The following is a 20,419-nucleotide window of genomic DNA, read 5'->3' as shown; positions in this document are numbered from 1 at the left end:
CAGCTGAGGTTAGAAGTGACTTCAACTATTTCTGCCCCCAGCATAACCAATACAAGTAAAGCTTCCAATACAGAAGGGATATTCTTCAAAAGTAAACTGGAAGGAAACACCACATGTACTCTTTATTCTTGCCTAAAAGAAAAAAATACCGAACCAGAGAAACAACTTAGTATTGATGTAGAGGGTGGACTGAACTAAATAATTATATTCCCCTATTATACAGCATGGGTAGAAAGCACAATGGCCTCAGACCATTTAAGTTTGCAACAGCTTGTAGCAAAGGGAGACCAGAGTTGTGCCTGTTGTAGGTGAAGTTTCTTCTACCCTCAACGGGTAGAGCTAGATCTGACCTACGGACAAAACTGAACAACTGTTTCTGAACACATTTATGCCTTGAATATTCTATTAATACAATGCCAAAAAAATCATCTGACTAAATTAGAGATTTTTTTCATAGCAGATGATATTAACGGAATGATTTCTTCCATAAGAGAAAAAGTACTAGTTTTCAGGTATACTGACTACAAACATTAACATAAAGATAAATTCATTAAAGTGCTTCAGTAATTTGACAGTAAATTTAGCATGAATACTAACGTGTTTTAACAAACTGCCTAACTAGCAATAAGATGAATGTTTCACTAGCAGGGAAGTCAAAGCTCTGAATAATTGCAAAAAGATAAACTCAAGATTCTGAGGTTTGGAAATCCATACTCAGAGCTGCCCACATACTCTTAGTATCTAAATCTAGTATTTTCAGTTAAGCCTTAAATTACACAATTAAGACATTTTCCTCCATCACAGGAGACCCATCTCATTTTGTAAGACCAAAGTGTACTCTCTGAATGTTTAAGTATGCAAAACTTCATGTTCAGCTTCAAGCTCTATTTGACTTGTATCATCCAGAAGTTATGATGAATAAGCTTCACAGAGAGGTAGAAAAAAATCCTGAAACAGGGAAAATGCAGGTTCAGTGCCTGGTTCCCGAGAACATTTCATTTAAAACATTGTAAGAAATCAGTCAGCAGGGCTTGGTGCAGAGAAATGTATTTTTCCTTTCCAAATCTCCTACTGAGAGGCAGGGTGCAGGGGATTAAAAAAAAAAAACAAACAAAAACCACCACCACCACCCCCTTCTCCCCACAATTATTGTCTTTGTCTCTATACTGATTCACAACTCCTTTAATCTACAACTCTTCCTTCTACTCTTCATTTGCATCCAGATTTTTTCGTTTTCTCTCTACTGCTTGGGAACTACTAAACAAGACGTTTCAGTACAAAAGGAAAGGTTGTCTTTGTTTTCATTACTAGTGTCCTAAAAGCAGCAGCATCCCCAGCAGGAAGTAATGGCAGGTCAGTGCTAAATGTCATCTGTCCTCAAAGGATCATCTTATCCACTACATGATCAATGTAAATAAAACTTGCAGCTAATTTTGTCTCTTAACAATAGTCTCTTCAGCTTCCCCTTCAACCTTGCATGTGTGTGTTCATGTGTGGAGTGGCAGGGGGGACTGGGAGTGGGGCATGGCAAAGAGAAGAAGTACCTCAAATGAATTGGACATAAGTAGGTTTTCACAGTGGTATGAAACAGCACCTGCAACAACTGGCAATTTCACAATGTTTAAAAATCCTTGTTCCAGACTCAAAGGTACAAGTAAGTATTTACCAGTATAAAAGTTAAACATTTCAGCTTTCTGGTAACAAGGTAGTAAATTTCAATCTTTAATCATGATTTAAAATTAAGTCCAAGGAACCTTTACTGTAAATTTCACATGAAGAAAAATAGTAATTTTATCATGTCTTAATAGTCAATACACCTGTTGATAAGTAAGTGCTAGATCATTTACTTACTCAAAGTCTTAAGGCACAGAAATAAAAATGAGGAAATAGTTCAGTTTAAATAGTTTAACACTAGACTCATTACCTACATACATTTTACATGATAATTTTGATAGCTGAATGCTTTCAAAAGTTTTTTCTTTCTCTCCCTCCCCCCAACTGATAATCCTTATGTGATTAAATTAAAAAAAAAAACAAAAAACAAAAAACAAACCAAAAAAACACTTCTACAAAATCTAGGGAGAACAGAAGTTTATTGAGTTCTACCTGCCTGAAAAGTGCTGAAGAGTTGCCATTTCATGCTTTGTCTATATAGGTAAGTCAGAACAGAAATTGTTGCAAAAATCAGCTCATTGGAAAACTGAGTGTTTCTCCAGAACTTCTTACCATTCCTAAGTGAACACAAATGTGAAAATTTCTTTACATGAAGCTAGTCCTTTTCATTTTCAGATGCAACATCTACACTTTAAATTCCCTCACGACTACTAAAATACTTTCAGGCAGTATTAATGTACAGAGAAGCAATTAGTCATATCTTCAAGAACCCAGGTATCCCAGCTCTAAAAGTGCATGATTTAAAACACTGGTAATGGAATATTTTGAAAGAACATTCTTATTCAGTATTAATGCATGCTATTATTACAAAAGTACCCCTTGCATATTGTAGGAACAACAATTTTTTGTAGACAACAAAAAAGCATGCTGAATGGTATCAGATCAGTATAAATCTATTTTTAATGAGATTCAAGACACTGTTCAAGTCCCATTAACAGCAGCTTCCTCCAACTGTGCACCAGTGTAAGCTCGCACAGGTGTTAAAAAAGTTTTGTACTAATGTGGCTTAGACTGGCCTCAAACATCTTCAAAGCAGGGCGTTAAGACTGGATCTTGAATTTTAGTAATGATTCATTTAATTTATTTAAATAAAATATTAAAAACCACTGTAAGAATTAGGCATAAAAGCATGTTAAGTAACAAATTTAGGCCTAACTAGCAGAACATACAGGTATTTACATAAATGCTAATTTTGCTATGGTCTTTAATATTGAGAAGACATCAGAATGTGGACCATGTGCTCAAAAAAACCCAAAGACCAAAACAAACAAAAACCCTGGGGAAGAGTAATAACAAACCCCATGTCAGCACAACTGCAGAAGTTATAACCCAATATAATGGGTCAACTTGGTTCAATGTGACAACCAGCCACAAATAAACCAGTCTATTTGTAGTCATTTTAGCAACTGGATTTTAAGTTAAACTGCAAGTAATCCACTCCAAGTCAATAGGCTATTTCTATAAAGCAGTTGATGCCACCAGTTGTCTAAATGGACGATGAGGAAATACACAGAAAATCCAAGATGAAAGAGCAGACAAAGACGTGAAGCATGTTAAAATGATGCAATGAAACAGAGTATATAAATTAAACAGGGATGTTTAATCAAGACAATCCTTTTTTCATTCTTTTTGTTAAACAGAGGTTCTTCAGGAAATTTTTTAATTGGAAAATGAAACCCTATTCCCACAATAGTGAGGCCATTTCTTTCAAGCAGCTCTGTTGTACAACTGTTACCAGGACCCTAAACAATTACAATTGCTGTATATTGATATTTCTGAACTAAAAAGTTTTAAAATATTGTATAGATTTTATTTGTGCTCCACATATTGCAAGCAATTAACAACATGAAGAAAGATTCCTCAGCTAGAATACCAAACTCTATACCAAGTATTACATGTACACAATACTTGCACAGTGACAAGCACAAGAAAGTACTAGTTGAGCACTTACTTTCAGAAATCCATACCAACTCTTAAACTCCATTTCAATTCTCCCATGCCACCCAGTCTACAATTTAAGGCATCTCCACACAGCCATCCATCCATCTACCCACCCACACCCATACACACAATTTACATTGGAGGTGCTTACTCTTACAAAAAAAAATCACTATGTCAATCAGGTACCATTTATTATTTATCCCTATAACTGTGTCAGCATTGAGATATGACAGTTAAACCAGTGTTAAATCAATACAATATTTACATAGCACAGCACATTAAGCTTGAGACACTCACTTGGGGGATAAAACCACGTTTTAGAACAGGACAAAGGTCACCATTATTATGTGTTTGAAAACAGCTATTTACAGGTCCCTATGACATAACTATAGTCTGTACACTGTTCCAATGGGGCAGGCAGAAGCAGGATAGGCATTTATTTTGAGGGATTTTAAACATACGATTTGGAAGCATATTATTATGCTACCCTGAACGCCGTAAACCACCTTAACATTCTCCAAGGTGGTCTCATATACTAGAATGGCATGTCCAGCTGATACAAAACAGACAACACAATGTTTACTTTGTGGAGAATTTTTTACTCCAGCTATTCAGTCATTTGAACTTTGAAGGCAATTCGTCCCAGAAACTTGTCACGGTCATCTTCATTTTTTAAATTAGGTGAGCCCAGGATCTTACACTCAATTGCTATTTCTTCTTTGGTACTGTTGGAGTTAATTGCTAGTTGAACAGCCACTAGAGGCTGTAAATAGTGAGCCTAGTAAACAGAAAGATGGGGAAAATATTTGAGATACCAGAGTAAGTTAGCATTTAAATTAACATTTAATCCATCAGAACAGTTAAGAGAAAAAAGCTAATTAAGAACCCAACTTTTCAAAGCCCAATTTGACTCAGGTAAGACTTTTTTTTCCAAGTTAGATAGTCAGGTATGCATTCTTCATACTATTTCTTAACTAATACATTTGACATAATTTAAGTCACAGACAGTATCTTCAAGAGGCATATGACTTTACCCCTTTCTATTATATTGGGTCCAATTTTTCTAGACACCTCTACTTGAAACAGTCTCTGAAATTATAGTCTTCCTTCCTATCCAGTCCATTATCTCTTCTGCTGGTTTTGAGTTTTGGGGTTTTTTTTAATCTGCTATAGAACATAACTTTTCTAGCACGGTTTTAAGTGTTTTTTGCCAAAAGTACAATTCAACAAATACTAGTAAACTAGCTTCCCTTCCACTCTATTCTATTTACTTGTTCAGCAACAATCCACTCTAAAATGTGTTATCTGATTGATAGCTTTACACAGAAACCTTTCCTTGAACATTCTGACAGTATCCTGGTCAATCGTATTTGGTGTAACAATTACAATTCTTGACTCCATTCCCTATAATAAAAATTAAAATTTGAGAATGAATGCAAAATTAATTTTTCAGCCCAATATTATTTCTCAAGTCCAATTCAATTAAGACAACTTGAATTCTCTTGTAAAGTGCCTATGAATTAAATAAGGGCTTATTTATTATACACTGTTAAAGCAGTATTTCATCCACTGTTCATAAAGTATTTCCATAAAAATATACATGTATTTTTAGGGCAATACTGCTGACTGCTGATTAAGCAAAATTATTTATTTCCTTGGCAAAAATTCATGTAAGCCAGCGCACTGTATATGACACTGCAGTATTATACAAGTATAAGCCTTAAATTTTAATTGAATAAATTTTGCATTAGATTTTTTTTTTCCCTCATTGAGTTAAACTCCTTAATACATTTCTGTTATTTTTAGGCTAATCTCCCCTACTTCTCTACCAAAGAAAGCACTACAGAATACTCAAAGACTCATTTACAAAGAATGATGGCATGGAAGCTGATGTGCTAAAATCTTTAATGTGAAGTACTAGTAAGAAGTAGATTGAAATAACTGCTTTCCTTGGATGGTGATTTTAGTAGATCAGAAATTTTCCTGTGCTCCTACAGACTTCAAACTGGGAGGCGGAAATGCAGCCAGGCAAAGCACCCTCAAAATTCTCCAGTTATAAGGGGGATACCATGCTTGAGGTACTGAGTCTTCTAAAAAGCAGAAATAAAATTCCCATCTTTCCTCACAGAAGTCTTCTCATTGGCAAATTTTTTCAAAATAGGCACACAAACTTCTATGATGCTTTGAAGACACATGATAACAGAATGGACTTTTACTCAATATAAAATTTGGCAGGAGTAAGGAAAAGAATCAGCATCCTCATTAAGCACTACACATCATCTAAAAAAGGCAATGTTCCCCAAGGTCAGGGAGTTGGGCTCATTGTGCTGAGCAGCAAAAGGCAAGTAGCCATTCTGGACCACGGAACTGTAGATACTAGCACTTTTATGGCTCCTACCTTAGCACAAGAGCAGCAAGATTAGTTGAATGCTCTTACCTCCCTTACAGAATAAAGTAATTAAACAATTCCACACTGATATAACATTAAAATGCTGTTTTATAGCCAAGAAATCAATCCAGTCTCCTGAGACCTAGTCAAATACCTCAATCTCTCACAACTCTTCTTACTGCCTCTTCCTTTTCACGATTTACTAATGTTATGAGAATTGAGCCTCACATAAGCAAGAATCCCTCAAACCATAGCCCCTATCCCACATGACAATGTCAACATGAAAGGACATTGAAACAAAACAAACAAAACAACCTCCCCCCCCCCCCAACCAAAAATTACATTTATTAAAAAAAAGTAAAGCTTTTTCTTAATCCCGTAAGTTAAGCAAGGAATAGCATTGAGTTTTACCTGACTTCATTACTCTCCTTTCATAATCTTTCCTTTTCCACCAGTATAGCAGCCAGACAGAAATTTTGTCAGGAAAGTTCTTCATCCCATCTTTGGTACAAACTACCTCCTGACATCTCAAGGTCTACTGATGTTGTGTTTTGTGTTTGTTAGGGAAGCAGTGCTCTCTTTCCCTATTCTTTCATTACAAGAAGTGGATAGAGTATGCACTGACTCTGCCTGTTGGAAGCACAGGTTGACAGTCTTTCCCTAATCTTGTATGTCTAAGAAAATGGATGGTTTACCAATTCAAAAAGTCTGGCAACAAAATGGAAAACACAGAACTACCCGTAAGTAACATGAAGGTAAATGTTGAAGAGAAACAAGCTCCTTCCTCATTACTAAAAGCCATGTGAGGATAAACAAAGGTTATGTGAACTGCTGCAAGTAAGTACAGCATACACTGGAAAAATAACTGATAAAGGAATAATTTAGTACAAAAATCACTTTGGGGAAATTACAAACCACCACTGTGGTATACTATGGATCTAATAGATTTATGTTTAAAAAGTCCTTTTATCTCCAATGGGGAACAGTGAAGATGTTTATTAGACTACATAAGTTGGTCAATAAGAGGCAATATAATTTTATACTTGATAGAAGGTACGGATTTTCTGTATGTAGTTATCACAAGTCGATGCAAGAAAAGAAAAAAATAACTAAATTCAAGTTTGAAAAGAAATTGGAGTTTTAACTCTATGTATTCTGTGTCCATAAAGTAGTGAGCTTTGGGGTTTTTTAAAACCTAAGTATTCTTTAATTTGATAAATAAAATTTATGTCAGAATACAATGAGAATACATGGCACAAGCAAAGAAAAACGAAGATAAGAAAATTTAAATTTAAAAAATCATAAAATATTAATTAAAAAAAAAAAAATCTATCTGCTACCTTGAAGTGCTTCTTCATAAAACAGAGTAAATAGAAAACATGATGGCAGAGCCACAAAGAAATATAACCAACAATACCATAATGAATTGTAAACTTAATATACTATACATAAACCCCAAGGATTAACTGTTAGAAACTGAACTGTAATCCAAAGAACCAGTTTACTTTTCCTGCCTTTCCCTGCATTTAAAAAGATTCCAAAAGGTATCAGTGACCAAAAAGCAGCAGATGCCCTTAATACTGCTAGCATACAACCTCTTCTTCATTAGGACAATGCCCAGTTTATTTGCTTATGTCTGCTAAAGCGTATCTCTAATCTCATCAAGCACTTTGAAATTCCTACATACACAATATGTCTTATGAGTACCTCATTACAAAGTTCAAACTTCAGAATCAATCTTATATTAGTAATTGTAAATGTAAACAGAAACAAAACATTTACAAAATTAAGACCATCATTAAGGTATACTTACATGCAAGCTTTTCCCATAGTATGGAAAGTACATTAAGTCAATCAAGCCTTCAGGAGGAAAATAATTTACCTCAACCATGCCTTCTTCCTGTGATTGCAGATAGCAAAAAAATTAGAAGTTAACACCTGCCTCCATAAAAATGAATACAAAATTATAATTATAACCCAATGATAAAGTGCAAGACCCCTAAAAAAAGGCAACTGAGCTACAAACTCTTAGAATAACTTCCAAAACAGATTTATTTTTGGCAAACAGTTACATGCTGCACACATCTGCTACAGTAAGGATTATTAACAGCAGTATTTAAGTTAGTAATCAAGTCAAGACAGCTTGCCTTCATGTTTCCCTTATGAGTCAAAGAAAAGGGGGGGGGGGAAGAGGATATTCATTGCAATGAATAACTCAACAACAACCAAAAAAACCCCATATATAAGCTAAAATCCCAAGTATCTGCAAGATGTTTTGGTAAAGCAAGAGCACATCTGTATTTCAGTTAAAGTTAAAGATGAATTTCTGTTTAAAGCCAGGTTTTTAAGCCTCTCAAATTTGGAACGATACAACCCTTCACAAAGAACTATAGCCCCCTCCCTGCAATGGTGTACTATTCCTAACATTTGTTCAGCTAGCCTTGGAATACAGGCTACCTAAAGGAAACCCAAGTTTAAAATGGTGACGTTACTAGAGTTTCTGTGTGTCATTACCACCTTCGAGGAACAATATACATATGCATGCCTTATCGCTAGACCTCCCCCTGTAATCCCAAATCTTGTAATAAGAAGCAGCTACCTCCAAAGTTGCTGCCTAATTTCTGAGTCACCCAATCTGTAAGATATACAAAATATGTGTATATGATTGAGCTGTCCCAGACACAGGCTATTACTATAGCGATACACAGACACATCTCCCCATATACAATATTCCTCAGGATTGTGTATCCTGGCAGGATGTCAAACTACCGCAAGTTCAAACCACTAGGAAATGCCCACATCTAATGTGACTTTCTATAATAAGGTAAACGTATTACCATGATAAAGGGAAATGCCACTAAAACAACCACCCCCAAAATGCTAAATGTATCTTCAGAACATCACTGCTTGTTCAGTGTAATTCACAAGTTCAAAGAGCATTAGTAACTTTCATTGTTTTTTCTATACTACCATATACAACAGCTGCAATTTTAAAAAGATAACACTACCAAGTTCAGAAGACAACTGCAGTAATAGAACTAAGCAAAAGAGGAACACAAACATCAAAAAATAGTGAATAGACCACAGCTCAAGAATACCTTCTCCTCACCTCCTCAAAAGAACATACAATATGTTGTGTAGGATATGGCCTCATTCTTGTTCCTCTGCAGTCTAAATTACTGCAATTCTTCAATATATGTTTATTAAGTATTTTGAACCTTGAGCTAGCAAATATAATTACTAAGTAGAAATGTGTTGCTTTTCACCCTTATTCTTTATTTTATTTAAAGCTCATGCAGCTGAAAATACTCATTTTTCAAATATACTTCTGAAATAACAGTTAAAAAAAATCAAAATACAGAATAACATAAGAAAGATTTATAGGAGTAGAGCTTTCTGGAGCAGCTAAACACAACACATGCATGCAGTCATAAATATATATGCATTAGGCTATCAGTGCAATAGCAGAGAGGTTCTGGGACATGCAACTGCCTGTCTCATGCAACTGCTGTGGGGTTTGAGGTTTTCTTTAACAATTAATTAATACTAATCAATAACCCTACACAATTAAAAAAACCAAACACAACAGCTAAACAAGCTGCATTTGCTGAAGAGCTTCAAAAAATCAGTCCATTAGTGAGTGTCACTTTTTCTGCTTACCATTTACAATTTCCACAAAGAGTTGCAGGCAGTCAGCAAATCTAAAAATCAGACCACTTAGGTGGACAGATAGGCTTCCACCTCACTTACTGGGTCTTTATTAAGACTGTGTCTTAGAAAGAATAATTTTGCAGATGTTAAAATAATGTACAAGAACTTGGGCAAGACTGGTCTGTAATCATTTGAGAAGAAGAAATGGTATCATTGCACAAGATAAAGAGCAGTATCCATTAGTAGAAACTGTAAAACATCTAAGATTTCTGTCACAAAAAGCAAGGTAACTCAGATGCTGAGTATGTCGACAATAGCAAGGCACGTAGTGTCATTCATACAGCCATTCTTCATTCTTGTAAACTAGAAAGTGATACCGAGTACAAAGTCAAGATTGAGACTAAACAGCAGAAATATATATATTTTGGAATTAAGGCTAGTTTTCTTTTCTGTAGTTAAAAAAAATATCATGCATCGAATCTACCAGTTTTCAGTAAAGATAGTTTTCACTCAAAAGAATACTGCTGCAAGATGCACATGAAATTGTGCACCTCCAGCCCCAAACTAAAGACCTAAAATGCTGATCTTCAAACTTCTTGGAAACACAATCCTTTTTTGGCTTCTTTGTGGAGATCCTCAAGACTACAACAGCTCAGTTCCTCCAGGGTGCAGAAGGAAGAACCAGCTGTAATTAATCTGACACTGCAAACGCTCATTTCCCTAATCTACAGAAATTATAGTGATGACAGCTACCACTGTGTGGGGGCAGAGGGGGGAGCATCCCCAACTATCAACTGTGCTGACTCTGAAATCACAGGTCTATCTAAAATTTTTCTATTTTAAAAAAATCCCATAGGAAAAGTGCAGGGAGAAGAAAGAAGAATCACCTCACAGGAGAATGCTTGAAAAATATACATTTCCAAGTGAAAAAAAAAAATGACATTTCAGGTGGCAAAGACTGGCAGGATGCACAGACAGAAGCTATTAACTTTATTTTGTATTTCAGAGACTTGTCCTCTTCGTTAAAAAAAAAAAAAAAAAATTTTTTCCACTTAAAAGTCAGATTGTGTTAAGTCCAGGCAGACACTTCTCCAAATTGCTCTGAATATATGTATAACTATAAAGAAGAAATATTTAAAAACACAGATGAAGTGGAAAGAAAATTGGTAAACAGCACACCTACATATTTAAAAAAAAAAAAGCCTGCTCTATAATGAAGAGAACATGGTAGTAGGATTTCTGCTCTGCCCAGTAAAATCACCTTTTAAGCAAAAATCCATCTTTGTCACTCAGATGTTAAAGATTTCTGATGTAAAATCTAAAATTACTAGTAAGTTGCATTTGTGCTATGAACTGCACAAATATGCTCACATGTTCTATGAAGCTAATATGTAGTGCAGGGTTTATTTTCAGGAACGTGTGTCACCTGGATTACACTTTGCAGTACACTCTGAATTCTTTTAATCCACATTTGCTGACAGCAACACAGAAGGAAAAAAAAAAACAACAACCCAAAACCCAAAACACTGCAACAGAACACATCAATTACTTAAAGACTAGGTAAACACCCTGAATAAGAGAAGCAATACAGAAGTACAAATGACCACACTTCAACTTCTGTTATGAGCCAGTATTTATGGGAACATTCAAATATAGTGGCAGACACAATGCAATTATAAATTTGTCTGCAAAATGCACAAAAGCCTATTGGCTATCCTTCTCCACATTTCCAGTGTGCACACCAGAGGGTCACAATTCACATCCTTGCATGAACAAGATCCAGAAGAGCCACAAGATATTATTTCCAGGTAAGCATTCACCTTATCCAGTACAGGAGAGGAAGAGACCATTACACAGCATTCATATCCTAAAGAGTCATAGAACTAAAAATGGAATTGGAAACAAGGCCTCATAAGCTGATGTAAAGAACAGCATAATCCTTTAAGAGTTTCAATAAGCAAGGGGCATAACAGAAAGAAGTTCTGTAAAAATGAAGCATAGACAAAAGGAGAAAATGAAAGTTGTTGATGCTGCTGCTTTGTTGCCCACAGAGAAGGATGAATTGTAACCAATACTTAAGCTTTCCTAAGCTGGTAAATCATAATGAGCTAGGGCGAGAATAGGCTAATTAAAGATAAAATAGATGCATTCAAAGTGGCAAAGCCTGCCAAATATTTTCCCTGGAAGTCACTAAAGAACTAACAAGATTAATAATCTTAAAATTTAAAAACACTACACTTGTGTAGATCAGAGAAATTCTAACTGGATACAGTAAAAAGCAGTACTTTGTACTTAAATAAAGAGGATGCAAGAAAATACCGTAACATACAGTTCATTTGTAAGTATCTCAAAGGGTAAAAAAATAGCACAAAAACCCACCACGATCAACCAAGTCGTTACCAAACATTCTTTTGCTAGTGAAATCAGCTAAGAGGATAAGAAAAAGCATTGTCTGTGATTTGCTTAGTATAGCTTTTACCACTGTCTCACAGAGCATCCATATAAGAAATGTGAAGAAATACAATCATCATAAAATAGGATTACCATCAGTATTTTATAAATCACTTGAACATTAGTTCTCAACACATCACAAGGCATATCAGGTGGAAATGAAGATGGCTGCCCTGGACCTTATTCGGTGTTTCCAGTGAGGACTTGTAAGATGTAAAAGAAAGTTCATTCATTGATGGTACCAAGCCACAAGTAGCTCAAAACACTTCAGAGAACTCAATCCCATTAAAATGATCAAGAGAAATTACACAGGGGGGCCAAAAATAGCAACATGAAATTCAAAGCTCTGAACTTCAAGAAATCACATCTACAAATACAGACTGGGAAATAACCAAAAGAAAGATCTAAATAGTAAAATGATTAAAATAAAGACTCAATGTATTACAAACAGCAAATTCACCTCAAGAGATATTATTACTTCCATTGTGATGACAGAGTGAAAAATTCTGTCATTAACAATACCTCAGCTAGAGGCAAACTTCAGTCCAGTTTGGGATACTATATTACGAAAAATGATAAGCTAGAGAAGTCAAAGAAAAAAGAATACTAGTAAAAGAAGGAACTTAATTGCTTTATTCTAAAGCATAAATAATTCCTCCAACAAAACAGCATTTTTTAAGAATGGACACAAAGAAATCAGTCTCAAATAATAGAAGGAATCACCTTCACTTTCAATGGACTGTCACAGGGAGACCAAAACTTTCAAAGACTCCACAAAAATCAAGTATTAAAATTTATGCCTACCACAGGTACCCAGGATGAAGGCAGGAACATTGACAGTATTTGTCTCATTAATTGCTGAAATTTCCCACCCTACATTTTTATCAGTTACCTCAAGCTAAAAGCCATGACTCCATCCCTTACTCAAGCTACTAACTTGCCAAGGCTTTCACTGCCCCCCAAGCAGTCTAGGAAAAATATGCAGAAGTCAAAGTAATCATTGTAGTTGCCATATAACATTCTGTGTAAATCCATTGGAACACAACAAATATGCATAGATTAGCCGTTATTATAAGTAGTTTATACTTGATTTGAAGGCAACTTTTACTTGAACAGTAAAATTAGTTTCCGCACTGTGTCTTACCCATCATTTATAAAATTGTCTTAGGTGCACTTGCAGCATGGAGAAAAAATAAAAATATAGGTTATGAAATGGGAAAACAAAACACAACTCACAATAAATAAATAAATGTGACCACAAATAACATGTCTGCATTTTCCTTGACTCTAAAGCAAGTCAGGTAGCTCAAACACATCTAAAGATGAAAGAACAACAATAACAAAAAAGTATTTTTATAAGTACACTGAAGAAATTAAAGTCACTAAAACTAAACTAGACATACAGTAAGATGAAAATGAGAAAAAAAAGTACAAAGTCTAATGAGAAAGGAGGAGTGTGAAATACATGTTCTGACATAGCATATTACTTCACTTTTCATTCTAATCACAAGGAAAATTAACTGCACACTTATTTCTTACATTCAGAACTGACCTTAGATGTACACTGTATACGTGGTTCTCCTTCAGGCTTTAATCCAATTATCTAATGGAGAGAAAGTTAAAATATTTATAGACTTTCTTCCCCTTTCCAGTTTTACAGACTGAATTTGAACTTTTCCCCCACCTAATATGACAGAGTTCATACAGGGAGCAAATCCATCTAGTGGCATTTTTATATGAAGCACAATTTTAGACTAGGACTAAGATTTAAAGCGTTGTTAAGTTAAAGCTCAAATAGTTACAGTGGCCACAGAAAGGACGATTTTCTTATTTTACATTCAGCATGCAACATTAATGGCTCAAACCAGTTAGCAGTTCAAGTAATGTATAGCATACAGAAAAGTCAAATACTTATTCACCCAGTGAAGTTTTCATCACCTCACACAGTTTGGGAGTTACAGAATACATTACATTCGAATTACATTTCTAGAACTCAGACATGAAGTAAAACACACTTTACCTGCACAGTGGTTTACAATCTGTTACATAGAACAGTAAGCAAAAACAAAGAGCACTGTACTTCTTAAAACAGGGTTTTCAGATATTTTGATGCAAGTAATCAAAGCCAATACTTGTAAGTATTAGAATGCTCAAAAAGCTCACATTGTTTTACTCTCTAAAACACATGAATTGCTAGACATTTCAGTAAATTACACTGTTCCAGAAATGCAAGTATCTTGAGAAGCAAACTGAACACATATTTCAGTCCTCTTCTACAGTCATTTTTCATACAGTGGTAGTTGGGAGCACTTATACGAAGAATTAAAAAATAAGTAGGCACTTACTCTGTTCATTTTCACAAGCACGCAGGGAGTTCCTTTAGAATAGCCAAAGGTCTTATCTTCCTTTCCAGAGCATTGTCCAAGCTCAGAGAGATTAAATCGACAGGCCTTTTTAACAGCAACATCATTCTGATCAAAAATCCTTCCTGGTGTACAGTTTATGTTTTGGGATTGCTTTGAATCATCATATGCTATGAAACAGAAATAGCTTGTAAATCAATGGTGTAAAGCATACAAGTAGCCAAAAATTGCAGAAGCCTACACAAACATCTAATTTACAGTTGTAACTTGTCTAGGAGTTTTCTCAAAGGACTATTTTCAGAGCACTATGTCTCTTATATCCATCTTAACAAACACTTTTTCAAAGTGTATCAAGAAGTGGCACTGTACTTGAGTATTACAAAAGAAAAAACGCTGTCCTGCTTTTCGAATCGTATCAATAACCACAAGTTCATTAATTTCTGTACCTAAACTAATAATAATGTGTTAAAATATAAACAATCAAGTTTCTACCTGGAAACTAAACTGGTTTTCCCTTTGCACATGTTTCTTTTATAAACACACAGGAAAACTTCAAGTATTTCAATGACTAATACTAAATTGCCTCTACATTAACATCAGGTAGTATAACTGATGTTATACTAACATCCCAAGTTGTTTCTCACTTTCTTGTGTTTCACAATTACACAGATCACATTGTCAAAACATGCTCATCTATTCACATTTAACACGTTTTGTGGTTTTGTTCCCCTCCCTTACACCCCACCCCCAGCTAAGCATAAAAAAAGTAAAATGGAAAAAGGGAAAGTTCATCCTCAATGCAAGTCCAAAACCCACTGAAATGCAGGAGAGACAGGTAATCATGAAATGCAGCATTCCTCCCAGGAACCCTTGGTAGAGCTCTGAAAGAAAAGCCTACTCACAGCAGGTGATAGTAGGCAGCAAAACTACAAATCCAGATAGATTCAAGTATAGCTTGTGTAGCTAACAAAGCAACTCATGCCCACAGGTGAGATTTTACAGCACCTCTTCAATTCTGACTTACAACTTTTGAGGGGTTAAACTTACTAATATTTTAAAGTGATTTCTGTATTACTACAGTAAGTGTACATACAGGCACATTTATAAAATACCGTATGACAAACTAGTGATTTTGCCATCCTTCAGTCTGGTCCCGTGTTACCTTTTCTCCATGTTCTAAATTCAATGTTTTAATATTTCTGCCCATAAATACTGTGTATCAGGGTGAAAATTAATAAATTGCAATTAATTTAATCTTTGTGTGTCTCATTTTTTAAACAGGCAAACACTCAAATTCTTAAGACTAAAGGATTCTCACTCAGTTACCAAGCCATTTAGATGAAAGACTGATCAATTAAGTCTTGATAAACTTTGCCTCCAAATACATGACCTAGGTCATTTTACACTGAACTCTTTTGGCATATGTAATTTCTACATCTTGTAGTATTTAAACAACCATGTCACCAAAACACTGAAGTAGGACCCAAAACTCTCCATTATGTACTCCACTATTCCTCATGCTCAGGCTCCCTGTCCAATACAGGTATCGCTACTTACCTTTTTCTGTAAAGTATATACTTTAATAACACACATGTCTAGAGTAAGCCTGAACTTGCATCAGCAATTGGCAACTACAAGCAAAAAAGGAAACTAATGTACTCAGCATTAAGACTCTGGAATTACTTGGGCAGTTGTAAGTAACTTACTTACATTCAAGGAATTTTCTAAGTGTAGAAACATATTCTGCGTATGACTGTGTGTCACTCTTGTTAAAGTAAAATTCCAACGCAGTGTCTGGCTTTGGTGAAATCATAAGTCCTTAAAAAGAAAAAGTGCAAGTAAAGAACCAAACAACTTCTCTTCCTTACACCACTCTAACCTACTCAAAAATCATATCCATAAACTGGAAAATACCTATCTGTAAAGAAACATCAATGCTACCCCGATATTCCACAGTACTGGAAGGTAGTTTGTGCTTGAAGTCAGTCATCAAAATCAACGTTACGTGAATTAATACTTAAATTCAATCCAATGTATAACTGCAATTCACAAACCAAACCCAACTGATTAGGAATAGCAAAATCAGCAACTTAATCATTTTCAGTCAAAGAATTTTACTGATTCGCTTCCCACTTTCCATATTCAGCAAATTAAACTTAAAAAATAATTGAAAAAAAATACCCCAAACCACACCCAGAAAACCTCCAGTTAAAGCTATGCTTCAAAGCTTTAGGCAATAGAGAGCGAATCTATGATTGCATTAATCTCATAGAAACCCACAAGAAACAAAGTATTTTTAAAAACTTTATAATGCATAAAGATGGCTTGAAAGAAAACAGACAAGCCAAGTTAGTTAGTCTTTTCCTCCTTCTCCTCAAACAGGAAGTTCAGATGTCATCTGTCTCATAGAGAATACAAGAAACTTTAAACCACTGCACGCATGTCATTTGAAAGGGCTGTGGTATCTACGAACGCTCTTGAGCTGCCTCCCAGGCTGCTAGCACCAGGCACTGCAGCAGTCAGGGATCCCCCAGCTGCTGCAGTGCAGTGGGGGCCCACGGCTGGCTTCATTCAGCTGCTGGCTGAGGGTACTGGAACAGGAACAATCTACAGCCAGGGAGCCAGGACCAGCAGGAGAAACAAGCACACAGATTACTGAATGCTGAAGTCCAGCTTTGTGTTGAAGAATGAAAAAGGCAGGCACTGACATGCAGTTTGGGCCCTTGATAGAGGTAAACTGTCCTTCTTCACAGGATATGGGCAAAGAAAGGTAAAGAGTTAAACCTTAGGGATTTTTTTTGTAGCAGGTGAAAGCAAAAGGCGCACACTCTGCTGATACACACAGCCCTGTACCATCAGGAGTTGTCACTAACACAGATACCTAATGCTACTATTATTCATCACAGCTTCAGTAGCAGACAAAATAGCACTACACCACCAGACATTGCAGGAGAGATTAAATCTGTTCAAAAAAGGGTGTATGATTGACTGCTTTATTCACACTACCTTAAGGCAACTCTTATTTAATATAAATAATTAGACCAGATAAAAACCCTGCAGTTGTGATTAATAGATGAGTGTCCATGCATCTGTCTCTTCAAGTATAGCTGAGAACTGACATTGCCATTTCACAAAAGAAAAAAAACCAAACAACAGACCCTCAACCTATTTTTTTATCAGACTAGTTTTCTTCTAAGTTAGAATATTAAAATGGTTTGATCAACGTCAAATTTGGCATAAGGGAAGAAGTTGCAATCATAGTGCCAACTAATTGTATCAGCTTAGGATGCCATGTAGTTTCCTACCCTCTGGCAAAAACAATTAAAACTGGATTTCCAAATGAATAAAATTTAAGGCAGAAAACAAAACTCATCTCCCAAAATTAAAAAATAAAAATGAAGTCACACCTTCTTTATACAAAAAAAACATTTAAGAAGGTAAGACTACAGTGGGAAGATAAAGTCGGATAAGTTGTCTTAATGTTGGATTCTTAGTACGTTACTGTAGTTAATCAATCACAGTAAGCTTTTGGAAAGCATATAGAAAGTGCAATCAAGCAGTCCAGGTCTATTAAGGATTCACCTATAGAAATGACCAAGCTTCTCACCTGAAGGTAAAAATTATTACAAATACTTTAAGTTGGGAAAAAATAAAGGTATATACCAGAAATCTATCATAGACAAACATCTTTTAGATTCTAAAAAAACCAAGATAAAATGTAATGCTTTTTTACTCTACCTTTTTTGTAGGATTTCCAATAAATCATAAATCCTTCTTTTTGCATTAGCAGCAGTTAAATTATTTCCAGGCAAGCCACAACTAAATGCCTGAATGACTGACAGTCCATATAAAACTACAAATACCATTTTTGACTGCAAATTACTTTGCACCATTACAGTCATCTTCTGGCCTCCACACTGAACTGGGATTCAACAAAATACAAGCTAATTAGTAACAGGGCTGAAAAATCACTGAAGCGGTTTTACACACTAAGGGGTTTGGGGGTAGAAGAGATTGTTATTATCTACAGAATTATACTGTAAACGAAGGACCTAGATGCTGGTTTTCAAAGCGAATATGATAAACTAAACTAGTCATCAATGAACGAAACAATAATTTGAAGAGATTTATTGCTTCAGGGGAACTTCAAAACCATCCTAAGAGGAAGGGACTGCTCCAATTCCAGTGGGTCACAGTCTTCCTAAAGACTATGGTGTAAATTCTACAGAAAAAGCTATCTGAAGGACTGATGCATAGACTGTGAGAGATGCAGGATTTGGGCTCTTCCAGAGGAACAGAATTAGCAGCTTCAACATAGGATCACATCTAGGATTGTAACAGAGATTACATTATCCTACAATTCCAAGAGGGATTTAAAAAAAAGGGTTTTGAATCATCTGGATTTGATCGATACTATTATAACTCAGTGTACAATGCAAGTCAAATATCAATTATAAAATAAATCAACTGTGAGATTTCCAATTATGTGTAACGCAAGAGTAAAACTTTGACCTACGCCATCCAGGTTTTGTGTGTAGAGTTTTTTTTATAATTTAAAGTTTTACAGCCAGGAACATGACATGTTTCACTGCAAGTGAAAAATGACAGAGTTAAAGAAAAATATTAAAACAGAAATGAGCAATTTTATTAACTTTCATGTATGAGTAATTAAAGACATTGTTAATAAAAAAAATTTAATTCAGAAATGTTAAAGGAACTCTTAAATTAAAAACTAATTGTGGCATACATACTTTTTTAAACAAACATCCCTTATGACTTATTTCAAAACAAAGGAAAATTAATATCCTGAACTGCGAGAGGCACGAGAGAAAAAATGTCACTCAAGTCTAGTATTAAGTCACAGCTACCCATAGCTCCATCCACTACCAAGGTTCTGACTACCACAAAGGAAATGGGGCCACAAAGGAAATGGGGAGAAATGGTCAACTAAGCCACCTTCTTTCTTTTTTTTCTTCCTTTTTTTTTAAAACTAAGCAGGTATTATTATTATTTCTTCCAGCCTTTCACCCATTCTTAGCTTGAAAAAAACAGCACAAATCCTCAAGAATCCCTTATAAGAGGACGACACTTGTTAGAGAAGGCCTGAACACTACATCAAAACAAATTCTGTTCAGAATCCAGAGACATTTATCATGTTGGCTCAACTGCAACTTGCTCACACAAAGATTACTATATCATCTTAAGTGTTGATGCAGCTGCAAGATGTCGGTTAATTTTAAGAATTTGGAGTTCAAAAAAAGAAAAAAGTATTTTAAAAAATAATGTCTAACTTCCACCAAAATATTAATATTGCACAGCCATTTAGTTTTGCTGTGTTTTAAACACTAATTGGGTCCCTAAGCCAAGTTATTATAAAATTTGAGATATCTTATCAAATTTTCAGGTGGCCCAATCATTTAAGTTGCACATACAAATCAAATACTTAGACATTCTCCAGAAGCAGTAACTAGAAAACACTAATCTCTTTGGTGTAAAGTATGCAAAAGCATCTTTTAAATCTTTCAGAGTGAAAATCCTTTATTTTTTTCCAGTATGGAGATACACCGAAATAGAGCCTACAATGACAGATTTTTGTGAAATATTTAAACCAACCTTTAAAATAAAATTTAAAAAGTAAAAAAAAGAAGGAAAAAAATTTAAAAAACAAAACCAAAACACCTTATTATTAATTTTTATTTGTGCAGGGGGGCAGTTCTGTCACATATAGCCCCTTGAACCAGCCAACCATAGGAGTGGATGGGCATATACACAAAGGAAGCAATACTTCCAGGAAGCAGGACACCACTTTTAGTGGCAGCTACATGTTACATGGACTTAGCTTTATCATAAAACAGGACGCTCTCTCTTCAGTGGATACCTACATAATAGGTCAACAACCCCTGGAATCCACAGATATTCCATGTCAGTTGAAAGCTATCTAATACTATAA

The 20,419-nt window shown here is 35.2% G+C and overlaps 1 protein-coding gene across 1 annotated transcript in view; it reads right to left on the bottom strand.

The window, feature by feature from the left end:
• Positions 1–3,255: 3,255 nt before the first annotated feature.
• The window catches only part of ATP1B3 (ATPase Na+/K+ transporting subunit beta 3), a 26,664-nt gene continuing 9,500 nt past the window's right edge, over positions 3,256–20,419 (bottom strand). The window contains exons 3-7 of the mRNA XM_052802921.1: positions 16,180–16,287; positions 14,452–14,639; positions 13,659–13,709; positions 7,818–7,904; positions 3,256–4,393 (exon numbers count right to left, since the gene is read on the bottom strand). Of these exons, the coding sequence (XP_052658881.1) occupies positions 4,223–4,393; positions 7,818–7,904; positions 13,659–13,709; positions 14,452–14,639; positions 16,180–16,287 (605 nt within the window). The 3' untranslated portion in view covers positions 3,256–4,222. The remainder of the gene's footprint in view (positions 4,394–7,817; positions 7,905–13,658; positions 13,710–14,451; positions 14,640–16,179; positions 16,288–20,419) is intronic.

This window comes from Harpia harpyja, chromosome 12 (assembly GCF_026419915.1).
Source record: "Harpia harpyja isolate bHarHar1 chromosome 12, bHarHar1 primary haplotype, whole genome shotgun sequence".
Lineage (NCBI taxonomy): Eukaryota > Metazoa > Chordata > Aves > Accipitriformes > Accipitridae > Harpia > Harpia harpyja.
The sequence above is the reverse complement of the archived record's forward strand: the minus strand, read 5'-3'. Positions and strand labels throughout refer to the sequence as shown.